Source organism: Phytophthora ramorum (genome assembly GCF_020800215.1).
Source record: "Phytophthora ramorum isolate Pr-102 chromosome Unknown Phyram_PR-102_s0002, whole genome shotgun sequence".
Classification (NCBI taxonomy): Eukaryota; Oomycota; class Peronosporomycetes; order Peronosporales; family Peronosporaceae; genus Phytophthora; species Phytophthora ramorum.
The window spans coordinates 679815-695354 of NW_027150648.1; the positions used below are offsets into that span (position 1 = coordinate 679815).

Sequence of the window (15540 nt, forward strand, 5' to 3'; positions counted from 1 at the left end):
TCAGCTTCGACAACCCAGCGATTTTCTCCATACCAGGGTGCGCCTTGCTAAATTTTTGCATCTCTCCAGCATTTTCTCGGCATCCTGCAGTGTTAGTCTTCCTCGCTCTTCATCAAAATCGCCGTTGTCGTTGCTTCCACCATAATCGACACTTCTTTGAGCTCGCAGGAAGCGGTTGTTTGTGCCGGTTTCCGTGAGAGAGACAGCAGCGCCGCGGAGCGTGATACGATCGGTGTCTTGGATGGCGAAGGCATAGTTTGCCAGAAGTGCAGCAGCAGCAAGCACGACCCAACTTAGTCGCATGCTTTTTACGCGATCGGGACTGGTCTGGTGTTGTCGGAGGCAAATTTCGGAATGACCTCATTCTGAGGCAAGCAGGAAGCACTTTAGAAAAGATACAGTATCATTACCATCAGATCGTGTAGATATATCTTGAGCACTGAACAAGAAGTAAGGCTCTTGGTTGCATTGTGCAATCTCATGCAGACGGCAAACGACAGAATGCATAGTGTACATGTATTCAGGTTAAATACAGAAAGCGGCTCTAGACAGCGTCGGGTACACCATAGGCGTAAGCTACAGTAAAAGTAAGCAAATTTTTTTCTGTACATTTAAAACAAAAGCTATCCGATAAATCCTGGAGGAATCACCATTGGTTCTAATGTGTCATTTTGGCGGGGTAAGTGACAAGAAAAATTTAAATAAGCTTCAAATGAGCATAAAAATGATCATCAGAGAGAGCGAAGGAGTGGGGGAAAGGCTGGGGGATTGGAAGCTGTCATACTATAGTGTCTGCTGGAGACTCTAAGAAGATTACTGTTCTGAGAGAACCCTGAACCAACGTAAACATCAGCAGTAGTCGGATACAACACCGCGTAGTTCACGTCATATATGCCTATGGCGTTTGCGCGCTCGATTGCAGATTGCGAAGTGAGTTCAATTAGAGTAGCAACTTATCAGTCCTATTCTACTTGTACTTGCCTCCTAGGAGGGCGTGCCCTGCGGCAGCGGCCTCCAGCTCCGCAGCACCAGCCATTGGCGCTGATTATGAAGCCCACTGTTGATGCGGCACACACACAGTGTAATATGCAATCGTCATGATGATGTGGCCCTCCCGGTATCGGTTGCCGTTTGTCGGCACAACAGCACGTGCTCGCCCGGTCGTCGGCCCTGTCGTCTGGTACAATACTCCACAATGCTCTACATCCGCGCGGGGCGCGAAGCAGGGTACAGCGGTGAGGCACTAGTGCCGATTTCACAAGCGAGCCGCACTCTCCGGCGAGAGCACACTGAGAGGTCCTGGCAAAAAAATTGACGGCCGATAGGATGGCGCGAGCCAATCTTCATGTACCTAAAGAACATATAACCCAAATGATCGCGGGTTTGTGGCAGAGACACTTATTAGTAGCTGGGGTACGGTTCTCGGCACATAGTGGACTGATTTCAGCCCATGTATAAATGGAAATATAACGCGAACTTTTTTTTTATAGGCACTTTACTTAGTGTTTGCTTTAGCCAACTGTACAGGCGAGGTTTTCTGTCGGAAAAATACTGCGGGAATCGGTCCAGAATTTTCCGCTTGCGCGATTACTGATCTGAGTAAGACTGAACCATCGTAAGCACCATACTCACGAAGATTACGACAGTAGTCTGAGCGTAAACCTCAACCAAACACAAGCAGAAATCGGTCAACTGCGTGGCAAGGGACAGTTATAGCGCTGTGCTCCGTATCCCAGCTACAGATGTCCCCGGCAAATGTGCAACTGCAAGCAGCAATTTACCTCGCACAGGTAGTACAGATGTGCATGGGATTTGAATTTGGTCGGGATGGGATGTACTGAAGTAGATGCAAATGCCAGTCTAAGCTACCATAATTGAAAAAGCTGCGAGCACGAGAATGAGAGCATCGAGATTGCTTTCCTGGAACAAATGACACGCAAGGTATTATTATACTCGTAATAGAATACCCCCAACTTGTTGAAAAGCTGCTAAAAATGCTTCGAAAGTTGAAGTCGCGAGTGCTCGAGGAACTACGTCGCGAGCAGAAGAGTACCCTACTCAGACATCGATCACGAGCTCCTTCTGGCCTCGCTACACAGTATCAAATCTGTCAAATGGGCTATCAGACTTAGCTTTTGGCAGGTACAGTCAAACCTGCTTATATGAGGCATGGTTTTGGTGACCATACAGAGCTCTGACTCGTATAAAATGGCCTCAAATAAGATAATTATGTGGTTCAATCGAATAAAACGCGCATACATTGGCTGCCAATCGAGCAATTTTTATGTCGAACATGTAATCTTCAAAAATAACACTATTTAACCCTCCCCCCTGCCACGCCCTTAAGAGCAATGACTACCAGCAGAGATGTGATCGACCTGTGTATCACTGCAGTACTGCAACTTCAGCTTGAAGTATTTACTATCTGAAATGTTTGACGGCAGGCCCATGTTTACAAAGTTCAAGATTAAACCGTGACCTCACCCCTACTTAAGTGTGTTTTAAACTCACCCACCCGAAATTGGATTGCCGCCCACCTGCTCTAATCTAAAAGCATGGATTTTGCCGAGCCCTCGACGAGGGTGTGCAGGGTTCACTGAAGGCAAATGGGCCAGAGCGAGAATGTTGTGACTCAATAAAGAGATTATATCAATGGTAGGTTTCGGAGGTTGGCGGCAGCTGGGCTGAAGCCGTTCAGGACGAAACCATTTTCCCCCATCGAGCAGTTTTAGCTATAGTTAAGTCAGACAGGAGGACTAGAAGGGCGAGACGCCGCAGGGTGCAAAGCTCTTCTTCGTCTTCACTTTTGATTTTTCTCGCCAAACGCTAATAACCATCATGCGCCCGGCTCTTCAAGACTATCGCCAACCTAGTCTTTCTCCTTCCGGACATCGAAGATGAGCCCTCAAGAAAACAGCCAGGGTGGTCACTTTTTCTGTGACCCGGCACCTTTAATGTCGTCGGTTTTGCCTACGGACGAGTGGAAGGGTCAGCGTCACGGCGCGGAAAGGTGAAAATCAAGTTGGTGCTGAATGAGCGGAACAAGACCAGGTTGTAGAGATAGCGTGGGCTGACATAACTGACCGTGGGGTCAGCGAGGCAAAAACACTACAAGGATCTGGAACCTATGTTGGAAGTGCAATTTGTACAGCTCGAGTTCCGCAAAGTGGTGCTCGTGTCTGGGAGTACGGCCTCATGGTAAACACACGTGGATGCAGACGAATCAGCAGGGTCGCTGGATGTCTCATTTGGTGATACATATGAGGTGATTACGTACGACCCAGACTCGCTGCATGACGTGGCAGTGGAGGTGTATGCTCTACGACCTTGTGCGATGCGCAGAACAAGCGAATTCATGCCCGCTGAGATGAGACGAATTAACCAGAAAGTGTACGAAACGTTTAACGGAGTCGACCAGCCAGCGATTCGAGATTCACCAGTGCTGCTTGACGGATATGGTGCAAAGTCTCTGAGCGAGTCGATGCTCGTGCCCATCTTCGACGCTACCACACATCCTGGACTACGTATGTTACAAAGTCGGGAACCGGACACTACCGCCAGAATTACAGCTGTCAGATTCTATTTTCTACAGCTGCACGAGTCAGGCGGCGCCAGCATCGGCAGGGGACGTAGTTCTGAGTGGCGGACTCAGCGACTCCGAAGACGACACCGAAGTACCGGGAATCCAGACGAGTACTCTGAGGGAGAGACAGGAAGGGGTCGCGTCCAGACAGAGCAAGCGGCGACGGGTGGTTCCTGACGAAGCTGCCAAGTCGGGCCCGGAGGATCGGCGGCGTCAGCTGAAAGCGCGTTGTGCAGATGATCAGCAGCTACAACACGACATCGACCAACTTATTCACTCCATCGGGTTGGAGCCACATCGGAGTCGACCAGGTTGACAGCTCCAGTACCACACACAGCCGCACACGACAAAAGTCATTTTCAACCCTCCGGGACGCAGTCTGCCATCCATCAGCGCTGGTTAACGGTACGTTTGCTTCTATGTCTGCACAGCATTTCATCGAGTATGTGCAGATCCACTGGCATAAGTTCGGTTTTTTGCACATCCTGCTGTGCTGCGTGGCCTTTTCAGTTGGAACTACGGAACACGTGGACTTCGGTGCTGCATTTAGTTCGTGTAACGGAGAGCGAGAAAAGATCGGCTGTGCGCAGCAATGATATGAGCAACATCTCCAGGAAGAACGCACTACCAAGAGCAAGACCAGCCGCCGACTTTACAGTCCTCATGAGAGCGGTCGAGGTGCTAAACAAAGTGGCGTGCCAGCTGTACTAACCATTCGCCAAAGAGATATTCGAAGCGGCCAGCAAATTCCTGCTGGAATTGCGCGTCGGCGAGATGCCGACATCAGAGGCTGCCGTGGTTGAGCTGACTGGCTGAATGGACGATCGTCTGGAACTGTTTCGGGTGCATGTGTCCGATAAGGATTGGAGCCAAGCCAACACGATCTGTGGGCACTTCACTTCCTCGCACGAATCATATTTACGGGTTAATCAGCTCATCTTCCGTCAAGATGTTGCGGCCGTCTTGAACCAGGCCAAAACTAACGATACTACCCGACGGGACCACACCACACCACGGCCGAGTGACCCCGACAAGCGATCTTTGCGCGTCTCCATTCAGCTGACAGTCCAGAAAGCGCTGCCGAAGCAAGGAGGGCACACTATCTGCATGCGCTTCCTCTCAGTGGAAGGGCGTCGTGGAAGAAATGGCAATTGCGTTGCTTAAAACCGTGTGCATTTCAAGCCAGCTGCCCTCGCGGAGGTTGTTTGACACTTCATCAAACAGAATTATGGAGGGTTGTCGGCCGACAGCGAAAGACGGCGACAAAACGGTGAGTTTGGAGGAACACCTAACGCGAATGCACGACCTCGTAACTACCAGGGCGTCCGTTCGCCAATATCGTGTAATCTTCCAACCGCCGACGCTGCAGCTACGATATTGACCGCCGGTTGTCCAACTGTTCAGTCTATCGCTGCATCTTCTCCTTCGTGGGTCGCCGACGCACACAGCCCCCCCCCCCCACGTGACAGCTTGATACGATCAACCACTCCTGCATGTAGTGATGAGCGTGATTTATCACAGTTCTTATTGGAGTACCAGCATGTTTTTGATCTCTCATTGATAGCGGGGCGACGAACTGTGGAGCTTTAGGAAGTAGATATTGACACAGAGTTAAATAAGGCACTTCTTCAACAAGGCCTCTCCACCTGAACCAAGTCCACCCTTCAACTCGATACACGATAAAGTCAGGCATCTTCTCGATCGAGGGGAGCAGCGTGTTTTGAGTGAATTCTTGCGAGGTACCAAGCTACAGCTTCCGGATTTTGTTCGCCTACTTCGAGGCAAAACACCAGTCGACTCCCGGCCGAATAAAGCGCTGGAGGTGCCTACGACTCACACAGCATTGCAGTCTTACAGATACAAGGAACATTGGGCTGACATGGTGTGGAACCGAATGGGCAGAAATCATTTCCCGTGCAAGACTCGCCTCCACACAATCACGGTTCGGAAAAGAGAGCCCTGAATATTATTATCAAGAACCTACGGGCGGGACAGGATACCAACAGGTATCTTATGTTGGACATCGAGTTATTGGGCTCATTGGAAGGAGTGACTTACAACCCGTTCGGAGCAGTTCAAAAGGGGGAGGCAGACCTCGCCGATGATACGCGTATAATCCACGATCTACCGTTCCCTCCTGGAAGTTCGGTGAACGACTTGGCGAATCGAGCGCTAGATGTCAAAGCTACTTTCCCCAACGCATGTTGACAGGGGACGTCAACGGGGCTTTCCGCAATGTACCCATTGCTGCCAACAATGTGGGTCGGTTTGCTGGTACAATCCCGGAGTTGGGGATCCTCACCATAGATCTTTATTACCCATTTGGTTGGCGCAATTCTCCGCCATCCTATTGGATTGCAGGCTCGGCCATCAACCACATATATTCCAATTCTTCGCCTCTCTGGTCGCGGCAACCGAGGTCTGGACAAGCGTGATTTGACGCGAAGGCGTGGTGTGACGACCACACAGCGATAGAACCGGATATTGGCTCGCGACTACTAGAAGCTAATCTAGCACTGCGATCCGCTATGGTAACGAGTTTGGGTCCGGATGCGTGCAATAAGAAAACGCTCACGTCGTGGTTTGCTCGTGGTAAAGCACTGAGTCTCCATTGGGACGTTGAAGCAACGACTGTTTCGATACCGACTGCCAAGGTGGCAAAAACACTGCAGTGGTAGTACTGTTTCTAGGATTTGGAAGGAGACGGTTCAGTGCTGTAGGAATGGTGCGGGATGCCGTAGTTTGAGAGCAAGCGAGCTGGGACGTGGGGCCGGAAAAGGGTGCACGTTGACATACCTGCGCGGATCAAATCTCTGCCATGGCGTCAGCGGTACACAATGGGAGCGGTCACCAAGGCTATTCAAGTGTAGCTCGCTATTATTCAACGATATGTTAGTGCTGGTGAAATCGTGCGCCACACAAACTCCATTATACCAAGATTGACCAACGAGAATAAGCTGCATATCACATGGGTAGTGTGTATATACTATTTCAAACTACATTTCTGCGTGTAGCCTCGAGTTCTGTTTGTCGACCCAGCCACCTATGTCTATCCAATCGCACTATTATCGACGAGAAGTAGTTCTACATGACCGAAGCTGACAAGACCGTATACCTAGCATCAGGCGAGGAACCACCTCGCCGTACGGTCCAGTCGAAGCGATTCATCACGAAGGTCATGTTCATGGCTGCCGTGATGAGACCAATTCATGCCAGAGATGGTTTGTTGTTGTTTGATGGAAATGTGGGGATGTGGCCGTTTATCGAGCGCGTTCCTGCCCGTAAGCCACCAAGGAATCGGCCTGCCGGAACGCTGCTAACGGGCCCCGTCAATGTTGGCCGTGACGAACAGCGAGCAATGCTGATTTATCACATCATTCCGACAATTAAGGCCAAGTGTCCGTCTTTCCTGCAAGACACACCATTGATCATTCAGCACGATAGAGCTCGCTGTCATGTTGTTGCGGATGATCACGCCTTTGTGTCGGTATGCAAGGAGGAGGATGGAAAATTCAAATTGAAGTGCAGCCACCTAACTGTCTGGATCTGAATTTTCTCGACCTAGGGTTTTTCGCCTCTATCCAAGCACTACAATGTCAAGAAAGCCCTCGCAGTATTTACAAGAGCATGACCTGAACGTATGCAGCGTACGATCATCTACTGCCGAATGTGCTTGACGACACATTTGTATTTCTGCTTAGACCACCTACATTAGCTTACACGTGTGTTCACGTGTAAGAGGGAACGTAGAAATATTTAACTTAGAGTAAGTATGCTTGTATCCACAAGTATACTTAAACTTAGATAAAGGGACCGAACGTGTAACGGGATACACCGACGTGTACCAATGTTACGTAAAGAGTGAGGGGATGTCTCTCTATTGCGCCCATGATACGTGGAACCGGTTGGCGGCGAGGGCACTTGTTTAGCTTTTACTATAGTTGCCTTAGAGTTTGTAAGGATCAAGCTTGGCTCACCTATAATATATATTCAGTCTTTAAACCTACCGTCTAAGTCGTAGTCGGTTCCCTAGACCGGGAACCGTGAACTTGTTGTTCACTGAGAGCTTACGCTCTCCAGTACTTCCTCTGTGCACGGTGCTGTGTGCCCCGTCACAGAACGATAGCTTTGGTGCTAAATGAGAACTGTATTGAATGTAAATGGGGTTTCCTCCTAAAACTGATATTTCTAATGAGAGGTTCTGCCATTGGATGGCTGGCAGAACCCCTATCTATTGAATGACTCTCATTGGTAGAAAGTTGTTACTTTCTATCAGTCATATGTCTTTGCTATGAATGTGGACCACCCTGGGGTGGTCAACCTGAATGTATCCATTAGTGCGTGTTGCACTAAGGTAGGAGGTGAGCCGACTGTGTAGCCCCGCTACAGTACATGTATCTCTACAAAAAGTGATGGAAAGCATCATTCCAGACGAAGGCAACAACAGCTGCAAGCGTCCTCATATTGGCAAGGCAAAGCTACGCAGGGCTGAATTTCTGCGTAGAAACTACGTATGCGAGTCTTTCGTGTACTGTTTTGGGACTGCTTACTTTGCGCTTGTTATGCACGAGAAAGAGGATAAAGGGGCATTTCTGAGATTGAAGTTAAAAGCTGCCAAAATTCTGATGACATCAGAGTAGAATAACATTGCGCACAATACAAAGCGGGCTATGGGTACGTAGCTCCATTGGATAGAGCACCGCCATTTGTGCGAAAGTTCGATTCCCGCTATTTCCTTAGTTTTTAGCGCATAAAATTCTTAGTTTATACTACCCCGAACCCCTAAATAGTAGCCTAATTCGTTCATCGGGTTATGCACTTGGTTTTGTAAGGGATGCCATCTATTTTTAGCCTGAGCCGGCCAGATTACTCCCATGACTGTTGGAAATGCGTCTATTGTGTTCATCAGACCTAGCGTGCTACTGTTACTAAAGTTGGTCAACTATTGTGAAACGGAGGGAATATGGTTTTTGCTACACGTGTGCTAAGTTAGAGCTTCATCGAATATTTACCTCGCTTTGACACAATATTTTTGTCCAATAGCGGACTAGAACGGGGATGCCAGGCTAAATAAAGAGGGGGGGGGGGGGGGGGAATAGCACCATTTTAATGATTATAATGTTGTAGAGCGATTCCTGCAGGTATTCTGGGATGCCAAAACATAGGTTTAGCTGGTGCGCACAGATTTAGAAAGTACGTAGCACTCTGTTCTGCATCTATAGCAATATGAGTTACGAGGGCAACGACGAGAGCATTGTGCTCATTCTGATGCTTGCACTCACCGCCGAAGGCCAGAGAGAGAGAGAGAGGCGTGATCCTCAGCGCGGCCAACACTACCTCACGAGAGCCGACCTCCACCCGAGCCACGATATGGAACGGCATGGGCGGTGATCTACGGCGCTGGAAATGACAGAGCGTTTATCACCACGACCGGATTTGATGTTAGCTGCTTCTACTACTTGCTTTCGCACTATGAACTCAGGTAGGGTGCAAACAGTCAACGGCATGAGTTGGCATCTTCATTTTCACCTAACGCCGGAGGAGTGTGGGATGCTGTCGAGTGGCTGCTCTTCATTGCTCAAAGCTCTTTCGTCGCCAACGTCGTTCTCCATAGACACCTTTTCTTCGATCCGGCGCTGGATCTGACGGGCCACACGGACATTTTCAGGGCACCTTGGACCTCCCGTTGGCTTCTTGACGTTTAGTAACGCTAGAAATTCTTCTTGAGCGACACCAGTTCGCGCTCTGCGCGGTTTCGACCGCATAGTCTTCGTAGCTGTGCCGCACTGACTCCCATTCATTCGCACCCGTCGGCAGAACGTCACCAATGAACTCCAGGAGGGCGACCACATCTAATTCTCGACACCTGCGACCCTCCCGCGCCTTGTCATGATGCTTGCGCATGGTGACAACAGCTCAAAGGCTTGCATAGGTTCGTCTACGCGCCTCCAAGTTGAGAATTCCAGCTCCTGCTCGCTCCGCTGCTGTCGCCCGGCCTCTGTGTCCACCTCCGCGTCCGTGGTGGGCAGTCTGGAGTATTGAGCTTAATGCGGGACAGACCTTGATGCGGAAAAAGAGTGTGGCTTGTTAGTTGAAGTTATTAAGATTGACATGTAGAGCGCTTAAAAGAGGTCATTTATTCATGTTCGAAGGTTTATTCCTCCAAAACCCAGACCCATGATCTGAAGAGGGGGGGGGGGGGGGGGGGGGGGGGGGGCTTTTGAGTCTGAACCGCTGCCTTAAACCATTCAAAGATCTTGAATACTAGAGTAGTACAACATGGTATCTATATAAGTTTCCCTGAATATCACTACAGTACAACAAGTTGGCCCTCATGTGTACCTGTTGATCTGTCTACACAGACTCGGCCTGCTGCTAGGCCGCAGGTTAAATCCAAACTGTTCATTAAGATCTCGCTGCTCTAGCTAGCTATCCGCTATGGGCCTCCCGGGTGCCAACTACTGGGTACACGTACCGTACTGCACTTCAAGTGCTAGCGGCTGCTGCTGCACATCGGTGGCGATGTGTCTGCGGATATGCTTGGTCGTATCGCCGCAGATCACCTGTTCTCCACCGCGGCGAGAGGACTTGGCGACCTCTTGCTTCCATGCGTGCCATGCCGAATCCCGGCCTAGACAAAGAATTTCCGGGCTTAAAAGGTCCCCAGGGATCTCGGGCTTCGCGCCCTAGCGATACAGGAGTCTATAGCTAGCAATGACTAACGAAATAGATGCCCCCCCCACAGTACTACAAGTCGGTAGCAAACTGGAGAACGCACAGGAAGTCTCAGCAATTAAAGGCACGGTTGCTTAGTTCAAGGAGTTTGAGACCCATTTCGACACCACACCGAATCACTTAGCCGGACGACTTGAGAAACTGTTGTTCCATTTCACTAGACGGGCGAGATTGCTCAGGTCCATCGTCAGAGCTCTCCCATCGTGCAATGACATTGGAATTCCAGAATCGGCTTGTTGTATCGATACTCACTCAAATCAGCGCCTACTTGTGCGGATTGGGACAGTGGCGAATCATCAGCATTTCATCAACCTCCGCTCTTAGCCCGCCAAGCACAACTACCTCAGCATTGAACCGACAGCAGCTAGAAGCACAGGAATGCCATCCGAACGAGGAGAAATGTGCTCCTTTATAGGATCCGATCGTTCGAGCCTGTTCGAGTTTCATATGGATTTGCTAGATCAAACATGCTTAACTTGGTATCTACCGAGACCCGGTATCGACCCACTCGCTCATCATCGTTACGAACAACATGTTCGATCTTGAGATGTGGAGGACGGATGTCATTCCTATCATGGGCTTTGCTCCGGTGCTCGCTCGACCGGGTGCGAGGACCGTAGCCACCGCAAACTCGCGCGAGATGTTCGCGAAGCAGGGCTGAGCGGTATTTGCGGAGGCGAGCCGGTGACGTTCTCCTCAGCGAGCGGAGCACTGTACTTACCCGATGAGAGAATCTCACGAAAGCGCACTCCGTTGGCCTTTTTAGTTTTGCGTTTCACCCCCTCCTCCGTGATATCCTGATGCTGGGGTCATAAGTGTTTTCATTAGCATTCGGAACACCAGAACTGGAAGTGATGATCAGCTAGGCATTATGCATGTATTAATCCGTGACAGTGGCTGCTTCCGTCTGAGAAAGTCCCGGTGTCAAATCCCATTTTTATCATGAGGGGTTTCCGCAGTCGGAGCCTTGTAGCTCGCCGCTGAGGGAGTGTCGCTAGTTGGGTCATCCATCCCAGTAAAGCCGAGATCGTTGCGCACCCGTAGATGTCATTCTCGTGCGCGTAGGGCGCTTGTAAGGCGCTAGGAGGCCATTATTCTGGAGGCCAATTGAGGCCATCTGGGCGTGGTATTTGCGGTTTGCAGCCCTGCAATGCATACAAAATCAAGAGCTGCGGTGCAAATTACTTTGAAGTATCCTCTGTCCAGTTTTTATGAACTGTACTGCTGTCAGGGTGCTACACTGTACGTACAGACAGACACCACGTTGGGGTCGAGTTTTAAGATAATCACGCTGGACCTTGATCAGAGCTCATCAGACTCTAGGGCTCTCGCACTTGGCGATTTGCTTTCCAACGGCCACAAACGTCTGTCACGTGAAATTGAGGCATGCGTCTGTGCCAGCTCTTGCTAGTGGGTTGTTCGATACTCGGTGGATCGGCTTCAGCAGTGGCGGTCTCAAATGCTAGACCTTCTGCCTTGGCGGAAACGGTTCGTTCGACCACGCTGGGTGGGAATGAAATACCCTACCAGCGACTTTTGAGGACCCAAGACTCCGGCGGTAACGACGACGATGAACGAGGGTTCGACGTCTCTAAGTTTCAAACCTGGTTGCTGCCGAAGGCCTCCCTAGAAAAACTCGACGACTGGCTCGAAAAGGGTAAACCCGCGAAAGAAGTCTTTGATCGGCTACAACTCACCAAGGTTGGAGATAAACTACTCGACAACCCCACGTTTATCGCTTGGGTTAAATATGCGGACGATTTGAGTGCAAAGTACCCCGGAAAGGCGGCGTCGACGATTCCAACATTGATCGCTAAGTATGGAGACGAAGCTTTGTTCAAAATGCTGGAGGCAGCGATGAAGGCTCCAAGTACGCAGAGCCTAGCGACCAAATTACGAGCCGATCAAATTGAGCATTGGCAATCATTGGGAAACCTCCGGGTGACGTCTTGAAGATATTTGGTGTGGAAAAGACAACGGATGTTCTAGGTCACGCGTCGTTGATTGGGTCAAGTATATCGACAATTTTAACACAAAACATCCCAACGAAGCAATCTCGTTGGCATCGATGGACTCGGCGTTGGCGGGTAAGTACAGTGGCAGCACTCTGTTCAAAAATCTACAAGAAGCGAAGCGCATCCCAAGTACAGACACCAATGCCATCAAATTGCAGGCTGAGCAGATTCAGAGTTTGCAAAACAGAAACAAGCACCCCTTGGACGTTTTCGCGATTCTGGGACTTAATGAGATCAAATCCAACGAGGTATTCAGTAGTCCTATCCTCAAAACTTGGCTCAAGTACCTGGACACCTTTAAGACAAAGTTTCCACAAGATAAAACGACGCTGTTTACGGCAATCCGCAGCCATTACAACGTAAAAAGCATGGTCAGTGAGGCGATGAAAAATCCCAGCACAATCAGCCTTGCCAAACGAGTGGAGTCCGAGAAATTCCAGTGGAATTTGCAACAGAAACAATTGCCAGCGAGTGTGTTCTATGATCTCATGGGGTATCCACGTTCCTTTGTCAGAACAAATGGTGCGGGCGAGTCCCAAATCATCATGAATGCAGACAACTTTCTCGTCGACCCAATGTTTAAAACGTGGGCCAGGTACCTCAACGCTTTCAACAAGAAATACCCCGACGACAAAACAGATATGATAAAGTCACTGCTGCTCCACTACACCGACCACACACTATCGCAGGTACTCATCACGGCAAAGCAGGTCCCGAGCACGGAAAAGATGGCCACGAATCTGCAGCTCTCGCTACTCAATAAATGGGCACGTGACAAGAAACCCCCAGCGGAAGTCTCCAAGCTGCTGAATGTGGGAAGCTCCGATACGCTCATGAAAACATACGCGAAGAAGTACGACTGGGCGCTCAAGACTGTAGTCGAGGAAAATGTACTCGAGAACCTGACGAAAGACACGTGGCTCAAGTATCTTGATGACTTCACCAAGAAGAAACATGACGCCTCGTCGACGATCTCACAACTGACGGATCGTTATGGCGGCATGTCTGTGGCACAGATGATTGAGATGTCCAAGGATAGTGAAGGGGCTCAGAAGGTTGCTGCTCGTGCTTTGCAGGCTGCGCAGATCAAAGGCTGGTTGGACAGCAAAATGTCGGTGGACGACGTCTTCCAACTGCTGAAACTTGACGATAAAGCCAACATGCGGCTCGATAACCCGCTCCTGAGCCGAACATTTCGGATGTTCACCAACCAGTTCAGCAAAAAGAACCCGGACGCACAAACGAGCTTCATCGAGACTTTAAGGAGAAACTACGGCGATGAAGCTCTGTCGAAGATGCTTATTTCTGCGAAAGGTGTCTCGAGTACCAAAACGACAGCTACGTCCTTACAGACCCAGCTACTCGACAAGTGGCTTGAAGCTGGGAAACGGCCGAGCTCTGTTTTCAAGTGGTTGCAATTGAAAAGATCGGTAATGGACAATGCGGAGCGTCAGGTTTACGAGACGTACGCGATGAAGTTCAAGACAAAGTACCTCGCCGGACACCTTTAGTAGGGTTGCCGATACTTTACAGTTAGTGTTGGGTTGGAACGGATATTGGTTCTTCATTTTACGATTCCACCTACCACTCAGAATCTTTTAGTGTCTATGATCACAATTCCAACAACCCCCCCCCCCCTCAACCACGCGAGCAACCGCCCCATTTTAGCATTTACATGTAGTAGCGCAAAACAATGGTATCTCAAAAGCACAGTTTTTTTTCCACTTATGTGCTGTGAACAAACTCCCATGGTTTATATATATTTGCTAACTTGTAAACAAATTTAATCTTGCCCGTTGCATGAGGCAACTCACAACCCGCTTTTATATACCGTCGTGGTTAGCGTGGTCATGCCATACGAGATAGCGATTTGGCCAGCAACTGCCAGCGCAAGCAGATCACAAGCAAGATATCTTCCGAATTGCTTCAATCGTGCCTTCACTCGTGTATGTGCGCACTTCAGATTCGAAACAACACATGCTCGTCTTCATCATCTCAGTCTGACGAGTCCAGCGAGCGGAAATAAGCCTGGCGAAGCGAAGGGCCAACTGCAAACACTATAATATTCGCCAGCAAGTGTTGATCCAGTGCGGATACAACACGCCTGAGATTCAATGCACTCGCTTTCTGCTTCTTGGTTGGTTGGCTGAGCGCCCGAAGCGACGATATCACACTCAGAAACGGGATATGACACTTCATTAACTGTCCGATAGACCGTTTGATTGGCTTCAGGTGGTGACTGCGGAACCTATCAACGTAGTAGTGCTGTTCTTCCGGTGCGATAACCTCCAAATATTCAAGCCTCTGGTTATTGCTTAGCATCTGCAATAATGCGTTAGCATTGGCCTCGAAGTCAGGTGGGTTGTAGCTGTGAGGAACAAGTGTCCATCCTTCCCACTCGTCCTTGAGTCGAACACGCAATTTACGCACACAATTCACAAGTGGATTGGACGTATCGCTTAGCGCCGCCGAGAGGGCAGCGAGGTCGTGCCAATGACATTTTAGCGTAGCGATCGGTTGACCGCGCTTTCTGTACTCATTGAAGCATAGCTGCACGTCCACTATTCCACCGCACAGCGAAAGCTTCTCTAAGTTTGGGCAACTCCGGAGGATCAGATTTTCATCCAAGTCTGCTCTTGGACCATCCAGTGCTAAGGTTTTCAGCGTAGAACCAATCTTCTCGAGAAAGAGTGCCAGACCACCAGTGGCTGGTAATTCGATTTTGCTCACGCCACGCTCAGCGTCTTCTTCTCCTTCGTCACTGTTGCCTTCCATCGCGACTTCGTCGTTATATTTATCAAACTGAATCGTTAGTGACCTTAGTTCGTGTTCAATAAGTGTATTATTCTCCGTCTCTCGGAAAGTCAAATCATCGCGTTGGACAAGACAATGGCCCAATCCAGGAATCAAAGCATTCACAAAATCACTTTTCCCATCAGCACTAAAAGTTCGGACAGTTTTCACTGCAGTTGGAAGAGTAAATGCACGGGAGCTCTTACGAGGTCGACCATGATCATCTGTTTCCCATCGAACTTTTGCCCCCTTACTTAACGTTGCTTCACGTTCCTCAACCTGCCCACAAGGGCAGTCGCAGAGGACTTCTTCAGGGTGATCTGACATCACCACCGACGCGAATGCTTCCATCTCGTCGGTCTTCATGTCTTTGATATTGGTAAGCGTAAGTTCTTCCACTGTATATCCACGCTT

General features: G+C 49.6%; 2 protein-coding genes across 2 annotated transcripts; one reads left to right on the plus strand and one right to left on the minus strand.

Annotated features, from left to right (window-relative positions):
* KRP23_1709 (uncharacterized protein) lies at positions 1-303 on the minus strand (the record flags this gene model as incomplete). Its single annotated transcript, XM_067896035.1, has 1 exon — positions 1-303. The coding sequence occupies one exon, from the start codon at positions 301-303 to the stop codon at positions 1-3; it is 303 nt and encodes a 100-aa protein (XP_067749042.1).
* An 11401-nt stretch (positions 304-11704) lies between these two features.
* Positions 11705-12271, plus strand: KRP23_1710 (RxLR effector protein PSR2; the record flags this gene model as incomplete). Its single annotated transcript, XM_067896036.1, has 1 exon — positions 11705-12271. One exon carries the CDS (start codon positions 11705-11707, stop codon positions 12269-12271), a length of 567 nt encoding a protein of 188 aa, XP_067749043.1.
* Between the last annotated feature and the right edge of the window lie 3269 nt (positions 12272-15540).